This window comes from Manacus vitellinus, unplaced genomic scaffold (genome assembly GCF_001715985.3).
Source record: "Manacus vitellinus isolate BGI_N305 unplaced genomic scaffold, ASM171598v3 scaffold_5_pilon, whole genome shotgun sequence".
NCBI lineage: Eukaryota > Metazoa > Chordata > Aves > Passeriformes > Pipridae > Manacus > Manacus vitellinus.
The window spans coordinates 11,658,728-11,686,611 of NW_021940682.1; the positions used below are offsets into that span (position 1 = coordinate 11,658,728).

Below are 27,884 nucleotides of genomic sequence, written 5' to 3' on the forward strand. Positions count from 1 at the left end.
ACCTCATGTAGGGAGGTGAGGGGAAGAAGTCGAGTGGAACAACTTTGGAGTTCTTGGACAGGGTGGAACAGTGCATTCCCCCCCAGTCCCCCTCCCCCCATCCATCTAATCTTCCCTTCTCTCACAGAGAAGTTTATTGCTCACCTTGGTCACTGCTGGCTACCTTCACTGCATGGCCAATCTGGCTCTCAGTTGATGTAAAAAAAATGGAGCATAGGACACAGTGTTATTTAAGGTAGAACCAGTGCAGTGCCTATCAAAGTTATGTAACAGGGGATTGTAAGTAAGGATGTAAGGATTTTTTGGTTAATCTCTTCTTGAGGACTCTTTCTACACTGTAATTTGGTGATTAGATCAGATTTTCTGATTTACAGAGAAATGCAGAAGCCCAATAAATGGTCAGTTAGGTCACATCTGATTGTGGAAAGAATTAAAATGGAGGGGAACTTGAGTACCTCTCTATTATGTTTGAATAGAATGATGATATTTCTGGAAGATTTGGGTACTGATGGACTACCTTTTGAAGTCATTTGAGAGCTGTTTTTCAAATTGTTTTCTCTGGGCCTTGACATCTATGAATTTGTGTTCCACATAACCACAGGTGAGAACACCACCATTCAAACATCTAAAAGGAAACAAGTATGTGAATATCCTTTCGGGGATGGGAAAGTTGTTATCATCTTGAAATCTGAAGCCATTTCAGTTGATTTAAGCTGAATAGTTTTGAGACTATTTTGTTATTTAATCTTTGGCTTTGTCCTTCCACATTTGCTTTTACCTATTACCGTTTTGGCCAGACCCTTTCATGTAACAAACTATAAAATAGCACCGTTGTACTATAAAACAGAGATTTTTACATACTGTTTGATATATGTGTATTATTGATATGCTAAATTTTACATACTGCATTATATGGAGGAAGAAAGAAGTTACCTATACTGTTGCAAAATAATTACCTGGAAGAATCATTACTGGTTTGAGAGCCTATGTATGCTTTAACTGCTTTAAAAAAATCTTTTGTCTCACAAATTGCAATAAATTGCATGTTTGCAAGAGAAGGAAGAAAAAAACTGTCTTAAAACAAATGCATCTATAACCCATATTCTGTTGAAATGCCACAGATGGAATTAATGGATGTTTAAAACTGTATATGTTACCTTACTGCTGCTGTTACTGGGAATGTCAAACTGTGCAAATATGAAGGGGTAGACAAACAATGTTATCAGACACTGTAAAACAAACAGCCTGTTGCTTGTATAGAAGTGCAAATAAAAAAACCACCACTTAGACAAGGCTGATGAATGACTCCAGCAGCCAATGTTCATAGGTTAATTTAGTGCAATTGGATCCGTCAAAGGCCCATAAATTTGTAGGCATTTGAGGGGCACAGGACTTTAAGAGTTTTTGTGCAGGACATTTAAAAAAGGTTAACAAACAGTAATATATCAACCACAGAAATTTTAGCTCTGGGCTGGTTAAAATGTTCTGTTCTCTAAAGACTTAATATTGGAATGTTTAGTTGCATTGTTCACTGGGAGAATGCCCATTGGTTGAGATTGCATCAAGCTTTTTAAAACAAAGGTTTTTTTAAGTCTTCCAATGTTTAACAAATAATTTATTTACAGCAAAGTATCCTGCAGATGGCACATTCATTCTTCATTCTTGCGGATGGCATGTTCTTACATTCTGTAGTTTCTGTTTCCTGTGTTCCCTCTACTTGTATTCTTCAAATGCACTTCCTGGGGGTTTAGAAAGAAAAAATTATTACAGATAGGTTTCAATACTTTGTATGACCACTAAACTTATAATAGTGGGAAAACAGTTACCCAGAATGCTGGAATTGTTAGACCCCCTTCTGCCAGTTCACAAGGAATAGTCTATGGAGAACCTTCTCTTGTGCTTTAATCAGTAGTTCAATTATCTACAGGGCACTTAATACAGAACTTCTCTACCCTAAATTTCCAGTTCTCTTAGACATAAATGATTGCTGTCACTGTTGATCTTGGCAGAGGAAACATCTGCATGGGTGGGCAACAACCTGGATGGGCTTGGACATACGGTAGGTACCAAAGATTTTCTTTCACAAGGACATTTACAAAAGCAGGATGTGTAGGGGCCGAGGAACTTGGGAGTTGTAACTGAAGGATTCACAGAGCCTCTTGGGCTATGGTACCCAGTGTTTTCAAAATTGCTCTGCTAACTACATATTGCATAAATGACATATTACATATGTTGGATTTTGTTGGATAAGGCCTTGAGGAGGATAAAAAGTTTGGGTTCAGTGTAGGAGCTACAGTCAAATAATTTGTATTTTCAAAACAGATGGGGTGATGTGCCAGGCAAATCAAGAGAGCTTTGGAATGAATAATGCCCTCAGTTCACTGTCAGTCCAAGCACAGACCAGTTTCCAGCAGCAGTGATGGGTGTGAGGTATGTATTTCAGTTTGATTTCCTTATTTGCCATGCTGGTAAATATTATCTGGACCCAAAGCTTCATCCGTTCTGTATCGGAATAAAGGCAGAATTTTTAAGTGACTCTCTATATTTATAATCCTCATCAGAAATCAAATTCTTAGTTAACTGAAATCTGTCTGTCTAAGAAAAGCCAAAAAGAAAAAACTATATCTGTGAAATGTGTAGAATGTGTATGCAGCTCTACCACTGCAGTAGTTGCTATTAAAGCCCTAAAAATAAGGAAATGTAGCCTCTGAAATTTTAAAAGTAATAAGATTTTCCTGCTTTTCTGATGGGCAGAAAGAAAATGAAAACTAATTTGGAGCAATACAGTTTTGTGGAGTTTTTTAGTGATTTCCCAGGTAACATTCTATTCTACATGTAACTTTTCCATATCCTTTCAGTATCTATTAAACATAAAATAAATCTGAAACTAGCAAAGGATCACAAAACTTGAGCTCACATAGAGCTTATTAATTTTCTTGGATTTGGATAGGATTCTCATGGATGTGAGTTTAATTATTATTTTAAATATATGAAATAAAAATGAAGCAGTACTCACTCACGGGCGCGGAAAGGAGAATCAGTACTAGTAATTGTTAAATTAACTATACCATTAACAAGTAAAAAAACCCATTAAGCCAAGTTAAGACTTATCACTGGCAAACCAAACTTGTTGAAAGCAAAGTATTCATGATGAAGAAATGTCTCTTAGGAATCTGCCATTGTAGGCTAGATTAATCATCTAGTCTCTTTTCCTGTGAAAAGTTCAGAAGGATACTGGCTTTTCTTCATCCAGTTTTGCTAATATTTCTGTAGAATGGCTTCCTTAACATCAAACAAATACGGAATCAGAAATGTCAACAGAATTCTGCTTATCCGTACATTAACATATTTTCTACTTTTCATTGCCTATTTCTGTTCCAGCTTTTGCAAAACTACCTTTGCTATCTTTAGTTTTCCCTAAGTTGTATGTTAGTTTTCATCCTTAAGTTCTCATTATGGATCAGCCCTTCAATTTTCACTGATTTTCATGAAAATCATCATTGTAGCGTTTCACAGGACTCTGCCAATATGAAGGATCCTGCCTTATTCTGCAAATGCTTAGATCAGTTACAATGAACTAGGAAAATGGGAATTTCTTTACTCATCTGCCCAGCTTTTTTCTACAGGGCAACAAAATAAAATATTGTCCTCAGTGCTGACCCTAGGTGCTCCTCTTTGAAGATAGTTTACCAGCATATAGGAAAAGTTATATGTTACATTATATTTGCAAAAAGTCATCCATTCTTAAGGACTGAAAACTCATGTTCTATAAAATGGACAGTGAAAGTCTTATAATGAAAGAACAGCCATTTTGCATTGCAGTGACTTTCAAAGTGTATTTAGATTGAAAATTACCTATATTTTTCTCAGTTGAAAATATAAATTATCTCCACCACTGACTTTAAAATGGCTTTATCAACCAAATAAAGCAGATACTAAGATGCAGCAGGGTTTCAGTTATAGCTTTTAATGCTGACATGTAGGTAAAAAAAAGCTGTCATGATACACAAACTAGTTTTGAAATTGAAGGAAGATGGCAGGTTACTTTCAGAACATTTTCTTCTCCAGATTCAGCATTTTGATGAATAACTACAAATAAGTGCCACTGGTGGTAGCAGCAGTAACATGCATGCCAGAAAATGCTTTGACCCGCATAACATTTCATGTATGCAATGCTGAGAGTGTTGGGAAAAACAAAACAGAACAAAAAACCAAAGTTGTGAATGCTTGAATCAGGTTCTCAGACCTGCGTTTGTACTGGTATGTCAAAGTTTGCCTCACTTCTCAAGTCTTTGAGGAAAAGGTAGTTAGAGATAAAATTGCATCTGTGATGCTTGTTTTATTGTCAGATCCTCTGAGCTGATACTCAGACCCAGATGAGTAAAATCACCATTTTAAGATGAGAGATGCAAAATGTGAACTTTATATAAATCAGCTTATGAAAAGAGAAACACAGACTTCTAACCCTTCACCTACAGCATGGATCTTTGGAGAAAAGACAAAAGGATAACAACTACCTCAGTCATGGTAATGGTCATTTAACTGAGATGGAAGGATATCAGGAAGCATGCAGCAACATTCTTATCCTATTAGGACAGACATCCAAACCTCATGTTGGCATTGAAAATTCTCTTGCTCTACTGGTAATAAATGGAAAGTCTAGTGTTTGTAGTAACAGGCACGATACCTTAGCTAGGAACTCTCTGGGGGCTCTTTGAAATCTTTTCAGTTCTGTGGGCAGTGTGATCAGTAATATAAAAACAGGGCTGGAAAGTAAGCAATGGGAGAAAATAATTCTCTGAAGAGTCCAAGTCCTTCTATCTGTTACACCAAAAAGTTCCCTCATTGGCTTAGTAATGTGGCATGGTTGCAACAGAAATTAGGATTGGTGCCATTGTGCATACTTTGGCCTGTAAATGTATCTGTGAATTGATACTCAACCAATTACGAAAGAATCTACCAGTCTTAGAAAAATTAATGAGAAATAATGCAATACTTTTTCTGTTTTCCTAAAGGCATTTTCTTAAATGAAAAATATTAATATCTTTTCTCTTTCTCTCTTAGTCTCACTCAGTATTTATTTAAATTTTGAAGATTAGATAAAGTCGGAAAAGTATTTTTGGGAGAATCTGCTTCCTATTCATACTTTGTTGGTATATATATTCATGTGTATTTTTCACATGTGGGCCTAAATCAGAATAAGGACTGAAAATCAGAGGAAGAACAAAATTATACCCAGATGTGCACCTCTTTTCTCCTTTTGCTTGGGATGAAAGGGGATGACATGGCACTGTCTTCATGAACAAGTTCAAGTTGTGCCGGGAATGGTTTAGATTGGACGATAGAAAAAATTTCTTCACAGAAAAGGTTGTCAAGCACTGAAACAGGCTGCCTAAGGAAGTTGTGCAGGTATTTAAAAGATGTGTAGATGTGGCACTTAGAGACGTGGTTTAGTGGTGGAGTTGATAGTGCTGGGTTAATGAACTCAATGATCCTAGAGGTCTTTTCCAACCTAAATGACTGTATGATTCTCTTTTATTAATTTTTAAAATGAGCCTTATCAGCATTCACATTTATGTAGTAATTTTCAAGGTAAATGAATAAGAACTTTGTGACATTGGTTCTGTGACACTGTTTCATTTAGAAAGGTCACAGTCTTACCTCACATATACAGTTGTGGAAATTGCTCAGTTACTTCTTCGCTAGGAGAGTTGTTTTTCAAAGTTCTACTCACTAATTTTCCAAATTGCTGTTAATAGTTAGTTCACTTTTCGAGTAAACTTTTATTATCATTCTTCAGAAGAGAAAGATGAATGGAAGAAAAACTAGATGGGACCATGACATGAAACACAGGACTTTAACTTCCCTTCTTGCTCTTGTTTTGCACTTTAAAAGTCTAAATATAAACTTAGTGTAAAAATAGGTGAAACCATTGCTCTGCTTAAACCAAACCCCAAATCCTGGATTTGTCATTTAGAAAGTTATGAGGAGATGCTAAGTAAAGACTATATCAGATATATGAAAGGCATAAGAAACTGGTTGTCTGTGAAGTCTGAGAGTAACTGCACAATATATATTCCACTTAATCCTACCTTAAATCTTGCATTTAATAAGAAAAATTTAAAAAGGTCATATTATATTATCTCACATACATATATTCATTTTCAATGTATAAGATATATATCTCATATATAACATATAATATTAAGAGAGAAAAATATTCCAAAGCAGAAAAAAATTGCTTAACTGAAAAATAATTTGACTTTAACATAACTATTTTTAATTAAAATCAGTGACATATCAACACTATGAACTAGCTAAATACATTCATATTGGGAGAGGCTATTTAAAGAAAGTATGAACATAATTGCCTTTCTTAGTGGAGGCATATACAACTGACTGCAAAGAGAAAAGAGAAAGAAAAAAAATTACATGAGAATATGTACCTGACTTTTTCCTAATGAATTCTGTTTATCGTCCATTCTCTGTATTTTCCTATTATCTATCAAAAATATGAATAATAGTTTCTCCTACTACTTCTGCATTTTTGTTTCCTCAAACTAATTTTCTCCATCCACAAATAATAATGAAAATTTCAGTTTGTTTTCCTCATCAGATTTCTGTTATTTTATTGCCAAGTTCCTATCAAGAAGCATTTATGACTTTTTTTTCTTCTGTTCAAGTTTCTCCTCTTCAGATACAGTTTCTCTAAAGGTGTTGTTTTGTTTAATATTAATTTTTCTCTAATTTTATTTTTTCTCCCTCTTTCTCAAAACCTCATATTTTCTGTAAGATGCACCTTGGTTCATTCAGTTTTTCAATATTTTGCATCTCAACTTCTTTGATCTAATTCCCTCCCCTTTCTTTTCTTGTACTCCTCATTGTCCTTTTGCTACCCTTTTCACCTCTTGATTCTTTCAATTTTTAATTTCCAGGATGATTTCTTCTGCAGCTAGACTTTCTCAATTACTGTTACATACTCTATTTTTTTTCTACTTCCAGTACCCCTCTTGAGCACCATCTCCCCTGACACTGGAGGAAGATACAAGGTCTTTCTTCTGGTCCTTCCTGTTTGCAAGAAAAGTGTTCTCCTGCTTGAGTTTTGAACTGGGAAGAGGACGGCTGCCTAAAGTATGACATCATTCCTCAGTCCTCCAAGGAAAGTGGTGTGGAGATCCATTAGAGAGCTGGCAGGTATCTTGTCTCCTTTACTTGAATGTTTTACCAATCACCTTAGCAACAAGTATGGGAAGGAGAACACAGATCACTGGCCAAGACTGTTTTCTTCTTTTCCAGCAAGCCTTAAGTTTATGTGTGCCCAGATAGGAATAAACCACAGCATTTTCTTGTCTACAGTTGAGCTCTACCTGAAGAAGTCTTCACTCATTGCCCTGTGTGCCCTTTGAGATACTAAGGGCTAAGGTGATACTTCCAAGGAAATGTCACACAGACACCGCTTTAAAAGTTTGAAAACTCTTGAGGAAGAGGTGAAAGGATTCCATTCTGTGAATTGACTTATGGAAAAGAATGGATGCTGGAATGATTGCAGTTGTTCTTTTCATAAAGATGATATTAAGGAAATTAATATGCAGTACAGGTTTCTTTACTTCCTATGAAGCATTAGGTTTTCATGCAGTTCCATTTCTTATAAGCAAAAATTTTCAGATAACTGCAGGAATGGGGCCAACATATGTGTAGGACAGGCAGGGTCAAGCAGCAATAAAATAAATCAATAGAGACTTAGAGCAGAAGACAAATAACATGTAAAACAGATGTTCAGAGCTCAAACAGGAGAGAGGGTTGTACATGAACTCCATTGTAGCCTAGTCTAAGATGGGTTTTCTGAACTATAGGCTTGTTGATACATATATTTACAGTATATCTAGTATCACAGGAACAAAAATCTGGATACTCTGAACTCCACAACTATATAAAAAATATCAATTAATATTTAAAGTGCTTGGAGAATATATGTATTAAACTTTAAATACTTAAAATGAAGTATGTAATGATTGCAGTGAGTATCCATTTAATTTATTTCTGATAAATAAAAAAAAATCCAAAATAATGAAGAAAGAAAAAAAATTGTTCATTTACACGTAAGATGAATAGCAGAAGAGTGGTATTTTCCTTCTTAAGCACTCACTCTACCTCTCCCTGAAAGGGAAGGGCGAGTGAAGAGATTCTGGATAGATAAGTTGTTAAACATTCAGTGTTTGATTTCTCTTTTGAAAGAAGTCTTAGGTGCTATTTCTGATTGGATGACGTGAGTACTTATCACTTGCCACCCTATAGCAGGATAAAGCCTCACAACTACTAGCTTAGCAATTCCATGTTTTATTCAGTGTTCTAAGAGATGAGATGAAACATACCATTTCCTACCATGGAAACTATTTTTCAAAACTCCACTAAATCTAGTAGGCAGAACACATCAATTGTCTTCTATGTTACCAGCCCTGATAGAATTTTCCTTCCCTAAAATACGTAGGGTTTTCTTCATTGGTATTTTGTTGGTTTGGTTGGTTTATTTGTTAGCAGTTGTGAATTTCCCCCAACCTGGCCTACCTTTTGTGCTTTTGGCATATCGGTGTGGCGCTGAGCACGCACAGACCGTGCAGATTTAGGTGGCTTTATTGGAGCACAGTACATCTCCAGCCTCCTCAGGTCACAGCTCTGGAAGCAGCATTCATCCACTATTCCCTTGTGGTGTAAGCGTCTACTGCTGGATCCATACCCTGTAGGCTTACCTATTCAAAACACAAATGGAAGGTTTTTTCGTTAGAAAGAAAATGAAAAACTCTCAGCAGCAGTCATATCATCAAGTTGCATTATTTTAACTGAATCACGAATGACCATTGTAGAACCTGTCTGTGTGTATCTATTCTAAGACCCTGTTCTCAGATGCACCTTTTAAAGAAATTCCTGGAAACAGCCACCTTTTATCTCTGTCTATGGGTGTTCACTATTTAAGCATTTGAGCAAATTTATGCATTCTTAGAAAATTATTATTAAAATATGTTCCTGAGCTGTCTTAGCATTGAAAATGGAGAGGGAGGAATCTGAAATCTGGCATTTACAAAGGAAATTTGCCCTTTAGCTTTAGGATGAAAACTGATTGCTGAGCCAGCTGAGGTAGCTGATGTGTAAAGATCATAGATCATGACTGTGTTGTAGACAAATATTTCCTAGTAAAAAAGGCTGCACTGAGGTACTATGTGAAGCCAGAATGTGTTCCAAAGGGGAAATAAATACTGTATACAACTGCACAGGCTGTAAGATCTGCAAGCTAGTGGGAAGCAGGAAATAAGGTAACAAAGTAACGGATGAAATGCAGCAAAAATAGGAAGATGGTTGATGGAACAGATAAAAGCAGAAGATTTTATACTCCATAGATTTGTACAAGACAGGAAATGGGACTGACATAACATGGTTTTCCTGTGTTTTGCACCAGGCATCTGTAGAAAGTACTTAATTGGCAAATATTTTCCCTTTTTCACTCAGCTCCAGTAAAGGCCAACACATTCATTCATACAACTCTCACACACATATTTTTGTCTTTGTTTCCCCAGTGGTTTATGATTTCCTTAGTAACTGCTAATTTCTCTGCTATACTACACAGACATTAAAGTCCCACTGTTTCCTGGGCTTGTTTGTATGCAACCCAGTTGGATGTGTACTTGCCCTGTTATGACTAACTAGAAATGAAGGAACAGTAAATTCACAAAAAGTAAGTAACTGCTTACTTTCTATATCTATTTTAAATTCTGCTAGAATTTGATTTCACATGCTAAAATTCTGAAAAGATTAAGTGTTTTGTTTTGACATTTTCAGCATTAAATGTTTCCTTTTACAGAATGATCCACATTAGTTAAGAACTGAAAAATATGGAAAAAAAAAAAAGGAAAGAAAATTGTACCAAGAGCCAAAAAATGAAGTAACTCAGTCAACTCTACCAATTTCTTTTCATGCCTTTTTTTTTTCTTTTTCCCTTCAGTTTTATCACTGAGACCAAAAATCTGTTATTCACAGAGTTTGGCAGGAGTTCGCGTTTTAAGAATTACTCAAGCTAGATAAGGCATAAAGGCAAAAATTCAGTTTCTCTTTGGGAAATTATTACATCAAATGCTTATACAGCAAAGTCCAGGTTGACATCCAGGTACTTGTCCTGCAGCTGTCAATTTGAAAAGACGACACTGCATTTTGCAGTACCCTGTGATTAAAACATGTACCCATTGATGAAGAACCCTTGAGGCTTTAGAACATCAGTAAATGAAAAGACCTCTAGTGGTAAATTATGTCACATTTTAGCCAGCAATACAGCTAGCTAAGAACTAACTATCCCTATGAGCTTTGTAAACTCAGACAACAGGTTTTTAAATGTCTTTTTTTTTTTCTTTCCTGGGACTATAAATTAAACGAAAAGAAAAACATGCTTACTTAGTATATTACAATCCACTGAGGGCCTCTATATTGTACATTGCCTGCTAAATCATTTGTTTCATAAGACTAAAGAGAAGAGCAAGCCAGGAACAAATTACAGTAATATTTTGGTTTGTCTGTGTGTGTGTTGTGTATCACTGAAAAGTATTATAAATATTTAGATGCAGCATTTTGTTTTTTTTTCTGAAACTATTTTCCCTCACTGACTTATAATATAAATTACAAGCTTTTTGCTAAAGATTATTTCTGAATTCTGTTAATCCAGTTGTTTTAGCCCAATACTTTTAAAATTTAGCAGTCAAGATAACGTGTGGAGTGTCATTAGTTTGCAGTATACCCAGAGCTGTGCCTCATTTTGTCTTGCTCATGATTGAGAAGTATCTGATATATAAAGTAATTTTAAACCAATAGATTTTAAATTGCTGCTGTCCTCTTAAGTACTGCTTTATGTCCTCTTAAGTGACATAAAGAATACAAGGAGATACTACCACTTCTACAGATGTTATCATTATTTGGCCCATCTGCTTCTGGAAGGACTGCAGGATCAGATGGTCCCAGTTCATCAAATTACCAAAATATGCATTTAGATCTAGGCAAATGTTCAAGCTCCTATATAGTGTGTTGGACTAATTCACGTGTTAAGCAGTGAGCACATGCCTGAGTGCTCTTCTACATAGGGACTGATGTAACTGAGCACTTAAGATAATTTCTAGACCAACTGGTATTGGTAAATAAATGGCTGGTGGTTCTTCATTTTTAATATGATTTTTGTTCCCTTTTTTTTTTTTTTAATAATATTGCCTGCAGTATGGACTGGACCTTCTGTGTCACTATACTGTGAACCCATATAGTTCTTTCTCATCTCTCTGACATAATTTGAGTGCTGCCTTCCAACCGTTATCAAAAAGTTCCTTGTATTTACTCAACCTTCAAAGTGCTGCCCGTGGACACACAACAGTCTTAGACATTCCTTTTTGCTGACGTACACTGATTTCCTTGGAGGTTTCTTTCCTTTTTTGTCAGTTACCAGCTCAAGAGAATTTCATATCATGTAGGTCAAAGTTTACTTAATAGAATATTTGGCACTTGTTTAATCTACACTATCAAATATGTGAATGTTTCTTTCAATGTGTGACAAGCAGATACAAAGTCTAATCACACTATTCTGAAGTCCCCTTAAAGCAGGCCAAGATACAGAGTTGCAGTAGTTAAACAGCTGACTTCTGTACTAACAACATTTCCCTTTAAATAATGCAAAGTCAGTGGAGTAATTCAACAGGACTTGTTTATTCTCGATTTCTCTGTTTCTCCCCATCCCTCCAAAATACCTTACTCCTATAGGAGGACTACAGAATTATCATATATCAAGTTATCTAGACATTCTATGTAGAATTATAACCTACTATTGTAGTATTAACATTAGAAATTACATAAGAAATAGCCCAGGATAAACACAAAGCTTAATCCACTCTTTAGGGGGCTCTAGGAAGAGCTGGGGATATGTGTCCAGGAACTTTTATGTGACTCTTTGTACTTGTTGTGCATAGTGTCTTTTGTAGCCAAGCATAGAACTCGAGAGTGCTGTGTAGACTGTAATTCAGAAATGCATCATAAATCTGAAAAGCAGTGACCTAACCTGCTATCAGAGTCAATCATCAGCTGTAACTGCTTTTAAAGTATTCTGAGGCCATTAGTTTTGCTCTAGATTGAGTGTTTGTGGTGCTATATTACAATGCAGGAGCTGAACAAACTCATCCTGTCTGCTAGATCCAGACTGGGAGCTGTTGGTTAGAGTGTTTTTTGAGTTGCATGTGGTGTCTGCCTTATAGTGGCACAGAAGACTAGGGATGCTGAATTTGAGATTTATCTTGCTCATCTTTACTACCTGAAAATTAGGGATCTCATTTAAGATAGTGAACTCAACAAGGAGGTGTGCCTACAGGGTGACTGATTTCTGTATTGAATGCTTTACTTAAAATTAAACGTATCCTTGTCCTCTGAAAGAGGCAGTCTTCTTTCATGGACTACAGATAAAGCTACTTGATTGAGTCTTAGCGTGCATACACAACTCCTTCTAGTTCTTCGCAGAAAATGAATTCCACTGAAAATGATTTGTTCTAAACCACAAAACATATGCCCCTGGTGGATTACAAAGCCTTTGTCTTTCATTTCCAATTTAACAATTAAATATAACAACAAATTGTTCTAAAAAGCACATCAGGCAGTGTACTATTTAATTATGTATCTCCATACCTCTTTAACTGTATGCTGTATGTTAGGCTACTCTTTCTGTGTATTTTTGCATTATAAATGCATGCATATGCAAAACAAGAGATTGTTGATATCACTTTTCATCTCCTTGTAATCTTAGACAAATGATTTAATATTATATTGGTGATACTTCTTGAGTGTGCTCTGGAATTTCTAATCTCTATTTGGAAAATTACGATTCAATGTTCAATCAGTAGGAAATGCCTGGGTTTTGATACTTCTATGAACTGTTAAAACAAACAAACAAACAAGAAAATAACAAATCTTGCAGAGTGTTGTAAAGTCCCTTAACAGAAATACCTCAAGGTTTAAACGTGCAAAGTAGGCAATCTGATTTTCATGTAAATAAGTTGCATGCATTTTGAAGCGACAATATTTAATATTTAGTTTCCATTTTCCTTCAATGTTTTGTTAATGCCAAAAAATAATTATGCTTAGACTGATTTTTGTTTGTATTCATCAAAATGAGCATATATTAGCATTTATAAATGCTCAATGAATGGATGCCCTAGCTCTGAAATCTAATTTAATATGCATGAGAATAGAGGATAAGCTTTATCAGTATTCACGAGTAAAATCTTCATGAAAGCATATGCATTTGTTAATATTGAGATATTGCACTAGAGCTACTGCTTTGTGGAATGCTGGGTTACATTAATTACTGAGTCCAAAGCAAGGAGAAGTTTGCTCATTGCTCTGAAATCATAAGCAAGTAAGACTGGGAAAACACAGGCACTCAGTATTGATCTATAAGAGAAATCTACCAAGAATTCACACAGTGTTTTGCCTGAATAAGTACAATTTCTAAGCTTCCCCTTATGAAAAAATGATAACCCTTTCACATTTCAAATGGACAGTAAAATAACTATTTCACTTCTTTAAAGCCAGTGAGACAAGTGTAGCTTTATTCCAGGTGTCTTAATTTGTAATTTCTTTGTGTTTATTTAGTCTGTCACGTAGTTGAATAAGGTATTTTTTTCCTCTAGAAATATGCTTACAGAAGCATTCTTTTTCTTCACTGTGTATTTAATTGGGAAAAAATTCTCCTCTTCCCCTAACTTATTTCCAAAATACAGCACTTGTAACAATTTCCTCTCACATATAGGCGTGCTGTACTCCGCCTTTTTTATGGAATGGCTGCTTTGGAGGCCATCAAGCACAGTAAGCATGTGATAGAGCCCTTATGCTTCACACAGTAGTTCCTAAGCCATTTGCAATGTGTAAAGAGAAAGACCTACAGGTTTGAGTGTTGCACTGGGATACGAAACAGGAATTTCAGAGTTTAGAACTCTTTTGAGGAAAAAAAAATTGGACAAAGAATGGGAAACAATATAATGTATTATTTTACACCAATTCAGTGCTCTAGAGGGTGAAAACCTTGCCGACCTAGCACAATTTACAAGCCTACATCAGATTCCACGGCTGGAAAGTGCCTGATGCTGCCAAAAAATATATACTTTGGCAAGGGAAATGCTTTGCTGAAAGGAAATTCACTATTGCAAGAATAGCCAGGTTTATCAGGGTTTAGGACAAGATAATTAGAAGCCAGTAGGTCATTGTTACGTTTGAATATTACCCCCTATATTGCATCAAGGTGGACAATGGTAATACAGGCATCTGCCCATAATGAGAATACATTCTCTCTTCTTCTGGTATATGCTCTCAGAGTAAATAATTACTGCTTACCGTTGTGTGTGGTGGGAGGAGGAGTCCTGATAGAACCTTTCATATCCTTCTTATCCCATAGCCGATGTAAAGCTGCCTTTTATTTGGATTACCAAACAAATAACAATGCAAATGCCATAACTGGGTGAAGTCCTAGCATCACTGAAGTCAGTGGGAAATCTTTTAGTGCAGTCAGGATTGTGTCTTGATGAATCAGATGCCAGAAATTACTTATATATAACCTGACCCAAGGTGTATCAAAATAAATGGAAAGCCTTACATTGAACTTAGTAGGCTTTGCAACATGCTGATAACAAACGGACACTTGCCTTCTCTTCCAGCCTTACAGTTCAGTGAGTAAAATGCCATCTTAGTGGCATCTAGAGAGATTGGAGGGAACGGATGTGGTGAGATTCCTTGAAGAAGGTAAGAAGAAAGGAGTACTGATGTACAATGTGGAGTAGATTGACTGCTATGTGGTTAATACCACTGACCATATAACAAGCGGTTCTTTGCTTTCCACTGTGTGAGCAGGAATTTTAGCTCTGTAGTTACTCTTTCTCAGTTGTACACTGAGAAGTGAAAGCAAATAACAAACACTTGCTGCTGCATTTTGACACAATCGTCTGATTAAAGGCGGAAAGTGTGAATGCCTGTTATAAGTTCTGTCTAATACCTTTCCTACTACCCAGGAGTGCACATATGGACACACATTACAATTTTTATTTTTATTTATACAGCAGTAGCCCTTACAGGAGGGTAAGCACGTGAGCACAGGCCCCTGTCACCTACTATAGCAGTAGACAATTTTCATTCCATTATTAGAAATGAGTACTGGCTGCAAGACGGCTGAAAACAAGCCCAGGTGTGCCCAGGTGGACAAGAAGGCCAATGGCCTCCTGGCCTGTATCAGAAGTAGTGTGGCTAGCAGGACCAGGGCAGTGACAGTCCCTCTGTACTCTGTTTTGGTGAGGGCACACCTGCAGTACTGTGTGCAGTTTTGGGCCCCTTACTATGAGAAAAACATGTCCAGAGAGAGGTGATGGAGCTGGTGAGGAGCCCAGAGCACAAATCTGATGAGGAGCAGCTGAGAGAGCTGTTTAGTCTGGAGAAAAGGAGGCTCAGGTGACACCTCATTGCTCTCTAAAACTACCTGAAAAGACATCGTGGCGAGATAGGGGTCAGTCTCTTCTGCAAAGTAAAAAGTGACAGGAAAAGGGGAAACAGCCTCAAGTTGCGCCAAGAGAGGTTCAGATTGGCTATTAGGAAAAATTTCTTCCCTGAAAGAGTGGTTAAACATTGGACAGGCTGCCCAGGGAAGTGGTGGAATCACCACTCCTGGAAGTGTTCAAAAAATATGTAAGCCCTTATGGTTTAGTGGCCGTGGTGGTATTTGGTCAAAGGTTAGACTTGATCTTGAAGGTCTTTTCCAATTGTAATGATTCTATGATTCAATAAGTGTTAAAATAGGAAAGAAAGTAGGAGAGAAAAATAAGGTAAGGCTGTAAGGGCTTAGTTCACTCCTCACAACAGTTTCATAGTTGTCTACACCCATTAACTTTAGTGGATTTACTAAAATGTGCTCTAAGCTCTGTTTAGTAAGATCTGACATAATTGCTGAGGGCTTTGTCAGCAAAAAGCATCCAACTTTGTACAAGGATGCAGCAACAGAGCATAAGGAATAAACAAGATTCGGCTTTGCACCTGTGAAGTATTGCCTGAATCCTGTTTAAACTTTCCAGTTATTGAACCTTTCTGTACAAGTCAGAATGACACTACTTTAATTACTTCAGAAATTACTTCAAGCATGGTGAGGTGACTTAATGCTTTTGGGGAAAGTTCAGCGTGTAGTTTTCTTAAGGCCAGCATTTTAGATCTGAATTATTTCCCAGAAAAATATTTTTGATTGTTTGTTACTTTTGCCATATTGGGATACTTCTACTTGTGAAGATTGACTTGCAAGATTCCTGATTAGAAAGGACAAATTAACCACTGCATTCAGAAAGGGAATTAAGACAGAAAGATTAAGAGACAGATTCTTTTATCTTCTCTGATGTTAAACAGTACAGTCTCCTAAATTACAAGAGGTCTTTGCAGAGAAAGATAGTACTTAATTTGAGTAATATTTGTGGAATCTAACTATCAATTATTTGCACAGGAGAAGGCTGTGTCAGTGCCAGGAACTGAACCTACATCAACATAAGCACCAGGCCAATGCTTTAACTATATACCTGTCTTTTCTTAATCTTATATTTGAGTCAGTACAGCATGTAAAAATCTAATCTTGAAATGAAACATTCATTTGCGGTCATGATGCTCTTGTTAAATTTGTCAAAGGAGATAAAAGAAAAGTGAAACTTTCCAGTGGAGTACACAGTCATTAGGGAGTGAGGATGAGGTCATTGAGATGAGAGACAGTGACTTGTGCCTGGAAACAAAACCAGAACTAACCTAGCTAAAATAGACTGTTACGATTGATTCATCTTGCACTTACACTGGTTTTCTACCAGTTGTGGTTCCATTCTTTAGTGATTTAATATTACAATAGGAGCTAGGAGAATCAATTCTAGTGATAGGAACATAAAGAAAGATATGTCAGTGCTGAATAACAAATGAAACTACACTTGCTCTCCTTGTCCTTCCAGTTCACCTTGTGGTTACTGAAGACATGCAGGGGGATTATAAAGGAATACTGGAATAGTGCAGGGAGAAATTAGTTCTAGTATAACACTTAAATACCAGAACTACAGTTTCTGTAGGATCCTTGAAAATGGAAGTGCTTGTAGGCAGTAGAGCTGGTTTATGAAGCAAATAGGAAGTAATCCCTTTACGGGGCTGACAATGCCCTCTACAGTCACAGTTTTTAAAAGGGAATGTGGTTTCTGAGTAGATTTTTTTTTTTGAGTTCTCACTTACTAAGTTTCAATGGCTTTTCAGGGAAGTTCAAAGGTTTTAAAAGTTCATTTCCTTTTAAAGAGAAGGTTTTCCCAAGTAACCAGAATTGTTCCTTTCTTTTATTATTTCCTTTCCAACTAGTTTAGGTTTGATTAATGATTGAAACCTCCACATCAGTTAAAGATGTTTTTCAATGGCTTCTTTTATTCTACCATCTTCCTGTTCTTTTGTTTCACCTGGTTTCTTCTGTGGGTCATACAGGAATACTATAAATGTTAAAGGTGCTACGACAATGTTGAAGTTAATCTGGCCTTTAAATTCCAGGTGCTCATTGGCTTTTTTTGAGCTGCAACATCCACAATTATTTAAGCAAGGGAATCCAGTTCAGCAGAAAAGCAGCAGGATGAATAAATATGTTTTCATTTTTCCTATTTATGTAGTAATATGTAAGCTTAATGGTGACTCTGTAAAACATAACTGTTCAATGCACTTTGTCTGCAAAATCATTCTTCCTAATACTGGGAAAATGGTTTTGCACATCATGTCATCCATTTCATCAGTCTAAGCCTATCCCTGCTCTATGGTGGTTATTAAAAAAAAAAAAACAAAGAAAAAAAAAGTATTATGGAAAAAAGTACTTGTCTTAAGTGTTCTTGGCCAGTGGAGGGCTTACATGGTATCACAAAAAATGAGAAAGGAGTACTAAGTAGTTTCTATGAAATACATTTCTAAAGAATCTCTTTTATTCCTGTATTGGTTATTAGAAATCACAACCATTTTTAGTTCTGAAGTCTTCAACTCCTATCATTCAATTTTTATTCCTTTAAATGCTAATAAATCTCATAACCTGGAGGACTTTGAAGAAATCTTTTGATCATCTGAAAGCACGGATTCTGAGTTGTGCCTGGGACATAGGCATCAGTATTAAAGCCTTTTCAAATATCTTTGTTGTGAGTCTTTAGGTATTTAGTTCTGTAGTTACAAGTTACTTAAATATTTGAAATTGAGAATCAAGTATTTAAATTAAGAGTCAAGATGTAAAAAGGAAAATTATGTTCAGACATACTCTGTTGGTACCCAAAACTTGACTTAATAAGATCATAAATATTTTCAAATAACTATCCTTATATAGTTAATTGTAGTTAATTCTACAATTAAATCTAATATTGATACACATAAACTGAATCAAACAGGTTAGTAAACTATATTTCTGCACAAGAAAACCTAATACCAAAATCCTTGTAATTTTTCTTCTTTCCTTCTTCTATATAATTTGGTACAACTAAAGAAGGAGGAAAATGCCCAGTTAAATCATATTCCAATATTATAGATGTGCAGTTGAAGAGTTTTTCTTTTAAGAGCATATCCCAATTAATTTTGTCATTATACACTCAAATGTTATTGAAAAAATAAAAAAAATAATACTTGCAGCCTCCTGCACTATTAATATTTGTACACTTTCAGTGTGGACGTAGATGCCAGCAGCACAATGCTTGTTTCTCTTTGGCCTTTTGTAGCAAAACTTCTTAGAGTTCTTTCCATTGAGAATGATTTTTTGGATAAAATATCTCTTTTTGGATAAAACATTGCTCTCACTAAACCTTTGGGCAAAATGTATACCAAACGAAATTGAACTTTCTGTGGTTTGGGAAAGTTGGATTAATTTTTTTTCCCTTGTTTTTTGTTTTACATTCCTCTGAACTCCTCTTTCCTGGCAGAAAAGGAGGTGCCAAAATAATCCAAGGAGGCTGTGCAGCCTCTCCAGAAGTGAGAATTTCATCAAGTTTAGTGAGAGTGATTGTTCATGTAAGATTTCCAATCTAGGGGCCTTTACCAGGATAATGCTTTAATTTTGCAGAACTCATTTTCCCCATTTGTGAAATTTAGAAAAGTTTCAGGTCTGCATCCAGGATAAAATCCTGAATGGAAGTACAATGAAATCACTTTCACAATTCTGCTTGTCTAAAATGGGTCTGAGTTTCCACTTCTTTGTTTCTAAATGATTACTTAAACTGCATCTCTTGTGATTTGGCTTAATTATTTGCAATTTCTCGTCATCTGCCAGTTGCTTATGCCTCTCATGGATTCCTTCTTGACTTCTTCTGATACTACTTCATAACTTTTCTAATGAATTTCCTAAACTCATTTCAGCATTCTAGTTATTCTTTGTTTAGCCCTCCAGCAGTTAGACAGCAGGGCATTAAATAAGTTGTTGTCAATTTAAACTTCATAATTGTGTTGACTTTCCATTCAACATCATAAAACTGCTATGCAATCAACTGTGATCACTCTAAAGATACAAAACACAAAAAAATGAACTATTGTGTATCATTTTCTCTATGCAACTTCAGAACAGTATTGGTTTAGATCAGATAAATTCATCTCATTTAGAATTGGTGACAATAAAATAAACAACATCCTTGCTACTTTTTTTTCTAATCTTAGTGATACAAAGCATAAACCAAAAGTTTCTTATGCAGGAAATAGCTGCATATTATGGATCTTTGTGGGATGGAATATCTTTCTCTCTTTATCTGTGAGTTTCTCTCTACTTGTGTGTAGATCTTTTGCCAGCAGCTACTCTGCAGCAAGTTCATAGCATACTACAGGTACCACAGAGGCATGTACTGCCTCTCCAATGGCTTCTTGTCTCATCAACAGTATATATGATGTGAATATTACATGAATTACAAGCTGTTGTGAAATACACAGATTTTTTTTTTCCCCTGTATTATACGAAATAGAGTGATGGAGCTGTTGTAATGAAGTTCTATCAGTAGCAAATAGATTTGAGCACCGGAATTTCCTGGATATGTTTATATTATAGGGTAAACTGGCTATGTCTCTGGAAGATTTGAATGATTCTGTGATAATTGATAAAATTTACCATAATATATAAGGTTTACAAAAAGGCTTTCTGTCCTTTGAATGTATCTTATCAATTGTTCTTAAGGTCAAGGTCTATTGAAAAATTTAAGCAAAATATTTATCTGACAGGGGCTGCAGTTTATTTCTACATCATTCCCAAGTTTTTTGATTCCTTTTTCAATAACAACTGTCTTTATGGCTGGTCATAAATTAGCCCTGAAATCACATCATCACATCTGTAATACACACACATATTTTTTTGCTTCAGGGTTGAGATCCAGGAGGTTTTATGATTGTTGAATCTCCTGGGTAGTGCGTTCTGCTGAAGTGCCTGGAGACTAACAGCGGCATTGTTTATAGTAATTGTTTTCCTGTGTTGTTTTTATGCAAAATATGGGTAGTAGGTCCTTTTCTTCTTCACACTAGAGGGCTCCTTCACACTTGGTTAGCAGTGTGGCAGCACCTACAAATCAGAGCAGCAGAAACAGTCTGCAGTGCAAGGGTTTGCCTGCATTACAGGACATAACAGGCTCACTGTGTCTTCTCTTCACAGAAATTGCTTCTGTGTATTGTAATACTTTCACCTCATGAACAGCGTCAGAGTGGCCTGTGATAATCTTCCCTCCTTATCACATAAGATGGGAAAAACAGAAACATTACAAAACTATTTCTGAACAAAGAGAGGTTAAGATATGCTCCCTGTTCAGTTTAAAGATACTCATGAGAATAATAAATGTCACAATCAAGCCATCTTACATTGAATGTTTCTTAAAATTATGGCCACTAGGTAAGATTGTTGGAGGCTATCGAAAATAATGTTGGCTCCTCTTTCTGCTGTTGGAGTGGCTGAGTCGATTTAATTTCAGTAGTGGGACCAGTGTTTTTACAGGTTGAAGAAAATGCTTGTGCTAGCTCTCCATGTTGCAGTAGTTCTTCCTGCCAGTATTTGGATCATAGACTATAGTGGCTCAAATAACAAACAAGAACCAGAAAATTAGAAGAAAGCTTAATTGTTGGAAGAAGGCCATCGCCATGTGATAACTATTCTTGACCGTCTTTTAGACCAGAATGACAGATCATTTTGACCTCTACATAGAGCTCTGAAATTTGAAAGATAAATTGGTAAAGAAGATGTGCAAATCAGGAAGTAAAACACTTCCTGAATATCTGTCTTGTGCTCTCTACTTTGTCCTCTTTTTCACAATAGTAATAGCTTTCCTAATTCCTTATACAGAAATTTCTTAGTATTAATCAGAGTAGGCTTTCTAAATGTCTAGTTTACATGAAGTATTATGGTAGAAAATCATGAAATTAACTGACAAAATAGCTGTGTGCTGTAGTTCAGTAACCTTTTAATTTTCTAAAATAACTGAACTCTCTCAGTGTGAGAGGTTGTATAGTAAACAGTGTCCATTCAAGTAACAATATAAGAAATTGTTCCCAAAACGCTGAGTTATGTTGATATTTTAAAGTATTGCTACTGTTCTCCACAGCTTCAGCACTTAAGCTCTGCCCTGCTCTTTGTCAGCTTCATGCTTGGGAAATGTCACTGGACTGACAGCTGGTAAAGGCAAAGAGCAGAGAGGAACCACTGAAAAATGCCTGGGACGTGTTCCTGTGTTGTAGGGAGAAAAGATATCAGAAATATAGAAAACAAAGCATGACTTTTTAAATCCACAACGTGTTCTATCCTATGTAAAAGACTGTTCAGTATTGGTTGTATTTAAACATACATGCACGATGGGCAGCATATTTGTTACAACTCTTTGCCATTCTTCAATAATGCAGCAACAAGGAAGATTATCCTTCCTCCTACTCCAGGATGACGTCATTGAACTGATAAGTAGGACTTAGGAAAGGTTTATGTTCTTAGCACTAGATTTAAAGAATATAATACTGCTTTTAATATAGTAATTTCTACCTCTATTAATTTTCAACGTTTATCTTGCAAGATCATTAGGAAATTCAGAAATTTTTTCTCTTGTTTGAGAGAAAAAGAGCGGGGTGATTTAAGGATAAATAAGCTCACTGCTGTAGAGCTCCTCTACCACTGTATCACATCTGGCAAGTATCCACAAGGTCTTTCAAAGTGATATACTGTGAAATTGCTAAAATATGCAGTCTTAAAAAATTTAAACATATTGTTAAATTTTTAGTGTTGAAGCTGGTAGTAATTATTAAGTACTTGATTTGTTCCCTAATAGAACAGATGTTTTTAATTTATTATTTCATTCACACTGTAAATTTTCACATTAGACACCATGCTGGATCAAGATAAAATATCAGTGACAGGACACTTGTTCTTTCCTTTAAATCAGAAGAAAACAGATATTTTTGTACCATGTTCTGCATCTTGCTCAGATTAATTTTGACTCATTTCCTTACAGAAATTGCTGAAACCTCTCCAGAGTTCTTCATGGACCATTCATTCATTATTGTCTCAATGCTCTGGCACAATTATATTAAGTTGTAGTTAGTGGATGTAGAAGAAGAAAGATTAAAAGTTAGCTTTTCTGGATGGGCTATATGGCATCTGGTATAGCTCAGGCTGGAATCAATAGGAGGCAGCCCAGTCCCTAAAGAACAATTCATCCTGACTTATTGCACAAAGTGCATATAAGTGTTTGAGAATTAAATACTTCTGCAAAAGCAAACTAAATATCCCATAACAGTATCATCAACTGAGCAGCAGAACACAAAGTTTGGTAATCATACGTATAAATTCTGATTGTTTGGCATGGTAATATTGCCTCTGATTGTTGGAACAGGTAATGACACCTAATCTTCAGATTGCCTGACACTTTGTAATATTAATCTCTGCCTTAATGCTATTATAACTTAACCAAACCTTAACTGTCTGGGCTTCAAGTTTTGTGAATTGTGCATATTTGATAAGTTCTTAAGGTTTTTTGATTTCTTCTTGTAAAGGAGGTGGATAGAGAAAGATGTAACTAAAACCATTGAGTCATCTCCAACAAAAAGATTAGAAGCCACATGGTTTTGCCCCTGCTCAAATGTAACCCTCTCTTCTCTGAAGTGTATGCCTGTTTTACTGAATAACCCTTGTGCTTCCATCATGTGAAGGTTGAATTTGGGGAGGAGGAAAAAGGAATCACGGAATCGTAGAATGGCTTGGGTTGGAAGGGACCTTAAAGATCATCTAGTTCCAACCCCCCTTGGAAATTACTTTGGTTCAGATATGTACATTTATGTCCTGCATGTGGAAGGTCACCTAGAGATTGCAAATTTCAAAATTCCAAGTCAGTCAAGGTAGGTATAGGTATTTATCAGTCCACCATAAGTATTTACTGGTTCAGTTTTCTGAAGAGCTGGGCTGCTGCGAGTGTTTTTCTTGTTATGCTCCACTCATGATAATTTCAAGGAGTTGTCACTGTGCTATCTAACTCTCCTGCTCTTTAGAACAGCTGCTATCATTTTTTACTGCTGCCATAACTGAACCTGCTGTCTGATATTGATATTTCCCCATGCGAACATTAAAGTGAGGTTTCTCTTAAAAGCATTTTTTTCTTGGACTCTGCTGAGATTGAAGTTAAACTAGATGTGGCTGCTCTGTGGTTAGGTGAGCTGATATGGGTATTTCTGTAGAGATGCTTCACAGTCTATGCTAAACAGGACTGCAAAATTGATATCTATGTAGCTATCCACTGACATGCAATTGCTGCCACACAGTGCAGTCACTGCCCAGCCCAGATCTGGTAACAAAAATTCGACAAAACTGCATGTGCTGTGCGTTTGTGAGAGGAGAACTGTCCTTGAAACCTGGTTCAAAGATGATTCACCCTCAAAGGAGTCAAAGTCCTAGTTCAGGTAAGGTAGCTGCCAAATGCAGAACTTTGTTAGCAACTTTTAAAGGCTCCTCTCTCTTAAATTACACTTTCTTCTGATTCACAGTTTTCACCTCTTTCCAGATGAAATTTTTCTGCATTTCTTGTAGCACCTTTCTTTTACTGCTAATTCTCACCTCCTTTTCTTCTGTAAGCAATTCTGTTGTATAATGACTGCTTTTGAAAGAAATATACTGTATTGACTCTTAAATTCATGATGGATATCTCAAAGGTCAGACTAAAGGATTTCTTTTTTATTGTTTCTGCATTAAGAATACTGGAAACTTTTGAACAGAATTTCTATTAAATTTCAAAAAGTAAGTCTTTTCTCAACTGATTTTTCCAAGTCAAAATTACTTAGCAATTCTGAAAAATAATGCCTTCATCACTCATCAGCACAGTATTGACCCAGAATCCTCCAGAGAGATATCCTACCTACAGGGAAGTCACTGACTTCAGGAAATTAACCTTGTGGGAATATTGAGAGAAATGGGGCTAGAAAAGAGCACGCAAGGCAAAAGTGTCTTTTCAATCCTTTGACTTATTGGCAGAATGTTGTGAAGAATAAAAGAAATTGCTTACTAGGCTCTACCACTTTATTGAAACGATGCAAAGGAAGTGTGAAAAGTGGAATGTGTGGGGAATCAGAGTGAGAGCACAGTATTTTGTTGCTGGCAGATGTGTGCTAGGCTTTACCATTTTACTAGGGTGGTAGAATTCAGTTGTTATGACACATCCAGGAAATAAAACAGAAAACACGAGCTGGAGGCTTGGAGAAAATTAAATGATGATGACTCAGAATTCACACCCCAAAGTAAAATGAAGATTAAACCACTGCACCAATTTGTTTAGCAAAGGAATCTGAAGCACACATGAAGAAATGGGCTTCAAATTTATTGAAGCTTTGCACTGATCCTCAGATGAAGAGGGTAATATTAGAAAGCTAGTGTCAAGGGGAAAGGCAAGTGTGATTACAGGTAAACTGCAAGCTGAGCTTATGTTTCTGCTGTCGCTCTCTTTTCAAAGTATTCTTTTTGTTCTTTGTGCTGTCAACTCTACATCTGCTTCTGCTGAAAACCAAAGAAAAGTGTTTCAGTGCCTAAAAGTGTTATTGTTTGACTCGTTTGGCTGGGAGAATGAGTCTCAAGTAACCTATGAACTCTGTGCCATATCCTTGCAGTAAGCAGAGGGCCTGCTGGGGTGATCTACTTAACTTGCCATTAAGTTTTATGTAACTGTTATAGTATTGTTTAAAAACAGTTTGTGGGATTCTCTGCAGTAATATGGCATACATTAACTTCTAGTTTGAAAGTAGTAGCCAATTTTTATCCCTTATGTAAACAGATCTATTTTTATTGTATTTACTGAACTGTCTTCCTAAGTTTGATAGACTATCACCTATAATTTATCATCCTTACTGCAATGTGGCATTTTGCTTAAAACTTTAACCCTTGCAGTGATTGAGTTATATGTGGGTAAGCGTCTAAAAAATAATAATTAGTTGGATCTGAATTGTTACCTAAATCAGAGGATTTCAAAAGCATTTTTAAAAGGTGAACAAATATCATTGCCTCATTTTCACACATGGTGAAAGTAAAACAAATACAGATAAAATTAGTTGGTTCAAGGTTAGGTAAACAAGTTAGTCCCACAGCCAGAAATAGTCATAGCACTCCCAGCTGCTTTACTCTCTATCCATTGTCTACCTAAAGAAACACTTGGTCTGTCCTCTGAAATCTAAAAGATGAGAGATGGTTTACACCAATTAGGCTTCTCATATTAGAAAGTCTAATTTCTGGATTTCAATATCTCACTATTTCTTTTTATGGATGTGAAATTTATAATTAAATTTTCTGTATGTATGAGGAATTGGTTAGCAACAAGATCCTCTTATACAGCATATCAAGAAATCAAGTGACTGTGGCTTTGATTCTGGGAGTAACCTGTGTTGGGAATTCCTGTGCACTTAAAGTGGTGGTTATAATTGCCAGGTGTTGAAAGGCAAGATGGTGGTCTTGTTATTTGTTACCAGAGAAATTCAGGTCTTTTTATCGTTGCCAAAGAAGCTGTAATACTTTCTACCCCAGATGATGATGTTTTATGGAGCCTTATCTTCTGAAAGCAGTCTCAAAACTCACTGAATACAGGGCAGCCTATGGGGCATAGTGAGGCTTTATTTGGTATTTTTAGGCATCATAATGACAGTGCTAGTCTCCTTGGTGGATTATCAAGAGGGTAAAGGCTGCATTACACCACTACTGATGACTGTGGTCACATAAAGGCACAATGAGTCCCTCATTAGTGCCCCTGGCTCACAGCTCCAACATACTGATATTATAAAAGGACAGGTAATAGATAACAGCAGCTACTCCATACCATGTCACCTGAGGCAAAGGGTACGTGTCATTCCCTTTACTAGTACCTGGCAATACTGAACTCTGTTTATCACCAGCCACTTGGCAACAAGAACTATTCTTGGTCAGTGTATTGCTGCTACCCTGCTCAGCAGCTCTGGAATTTCTGCAACTTGCAAGAATGAGGCAATTTCTGTGGCTCCAGTGAGAGCAGAAGAGGCAAATGATTCTCTGGAAGGGCGCTTAGGGTTTAAAAAAAATGAGTGGAGGATTAAATTCCCAGTTTCTGTTACATGTTGTTCTCCATTGTTTATAGTTGTTGGGCCCAACCTATACTAAGTTAACTCGGGCTGGTAGCTAGACCATTTACTCAGCAATTTGGTTGTTCTAGGGTTTTTTTGCTGACTGCATACATTCTGGTGCATTTTGGCCCATTTGTAATGTAAAAGCTCAAGTTTATTGTCATCCATTAAAATTATCAGTATTAGCTCTCTTACTAGACTATATCACTGTGAATTAGATTGGTGATGAAACATGTTCTTACTATGTCTGTTGTCTGAATCCAAACTTCCAGTGCTAACATTGGCTTAACAAGCTTTACATTTTCTGTTAAAAAAAAATACAAAGAGCTCATATTTCAAAATAAATCTCCTGATTTGTACTTTTTAACAGCTGACACAGCTGAGATTTTAAGCAGCTGAATGCACATATAATGCATTTTAAGAAGTGACATTGCTATGGTTATGGGTTACACAACAATATGATGTCAGCCCTCTGATTGGTGCCATGGTATTTAGCAATGCCACTTGGACAGGAAAGTTCACACACAGAAGCCTGTCCAACAGTTCTAAGAATTTTATATCTTTTGAAGTATTCAATATATTTCTTTATGTGTTGAAGCGCTGGCCTTCCAAATCCCTTGTTTTCATTTTCCAGCAATCTCAGTGAACTAGGGGTCATTGGATTGTTTGCTTTCTCACTGGCTGCACTGAAATCAAGCAGCCATCGGCTGAATTACTATAGTTTAATTGTGTCTAAAAAGAATTCAAAGTGTACTTTAAAACAGCATTATGACTTCTTTCAACATAGAATAAAGACATAACACAAACCTAAGAGGTAAAGGTGGTTCACAGAAAAGGTGGATTTTCAGTACTGGCTCAAAATAAGAAGTTATGGGACTTTCAGTTTTCAGCTGCCTGCTTCGGCCAGAAGTTTTCTGTGATTATAGTTGTTTCAGCAAGAAAAAAATCTGCTTTTCATACAAATTAGGTTTTAGTTTTCCAAGGCATCTTTCCATCTCCTGAAACTATAGGGAAACACCAAAACAAAAACTTTATCAAAATATTATCAATCTATACTGGCATTATGGCAATGATGGCCTATCAATTCCTTTGTCTGAAAAAAAAGACAAATTGAGGCTGGGTAGGATGGACTTGACCAAAAAAATCATATTTATCTGTTTAGATTGTTCAGAAACAACAGTTTTCCAAATGTTGTGTACAATGTAGTGATGCAAAATAGGGAAAGGAAGAAGGAAACCAGGTGA

At 36.2% G+C, this 27,884-nt stretch overlaps 1 protein-coding gene across 2 annotated transcripts in view; it reads right to left on the minus strand.

Moving 5' to 3' along the window:
* Positions 1-679: 679 nt before the first annotated feature.
* IGF1 (insulin like growth factor 1) overlaps positions 680-27,884 on the minus strand; it is a 46,841-nt gene continuing 19,636 nt past the window's right edge. The window contains exons 4-5 of one of the 2 annotated variants that reach the window (XM_018080216.3): positions 8,566-8,747; positions 680-1,739 (exon numbers count right to left, since the gene is read on the minus strand). In XM_018080216.3, coding sequence (XP_017935705.1) covers positions 1,680-1,739; positions 8,566-8,747 — 242 coding nt within the window. In that variant the 3' untranslated portion in view covers positions 680-1,679. The remainder of the gene's footprint in view (positions 1,740-8,565; positions 8,748-27,884) is intronic. The other variant, XM_008927968.4, reaches the window with a different exon arrangement.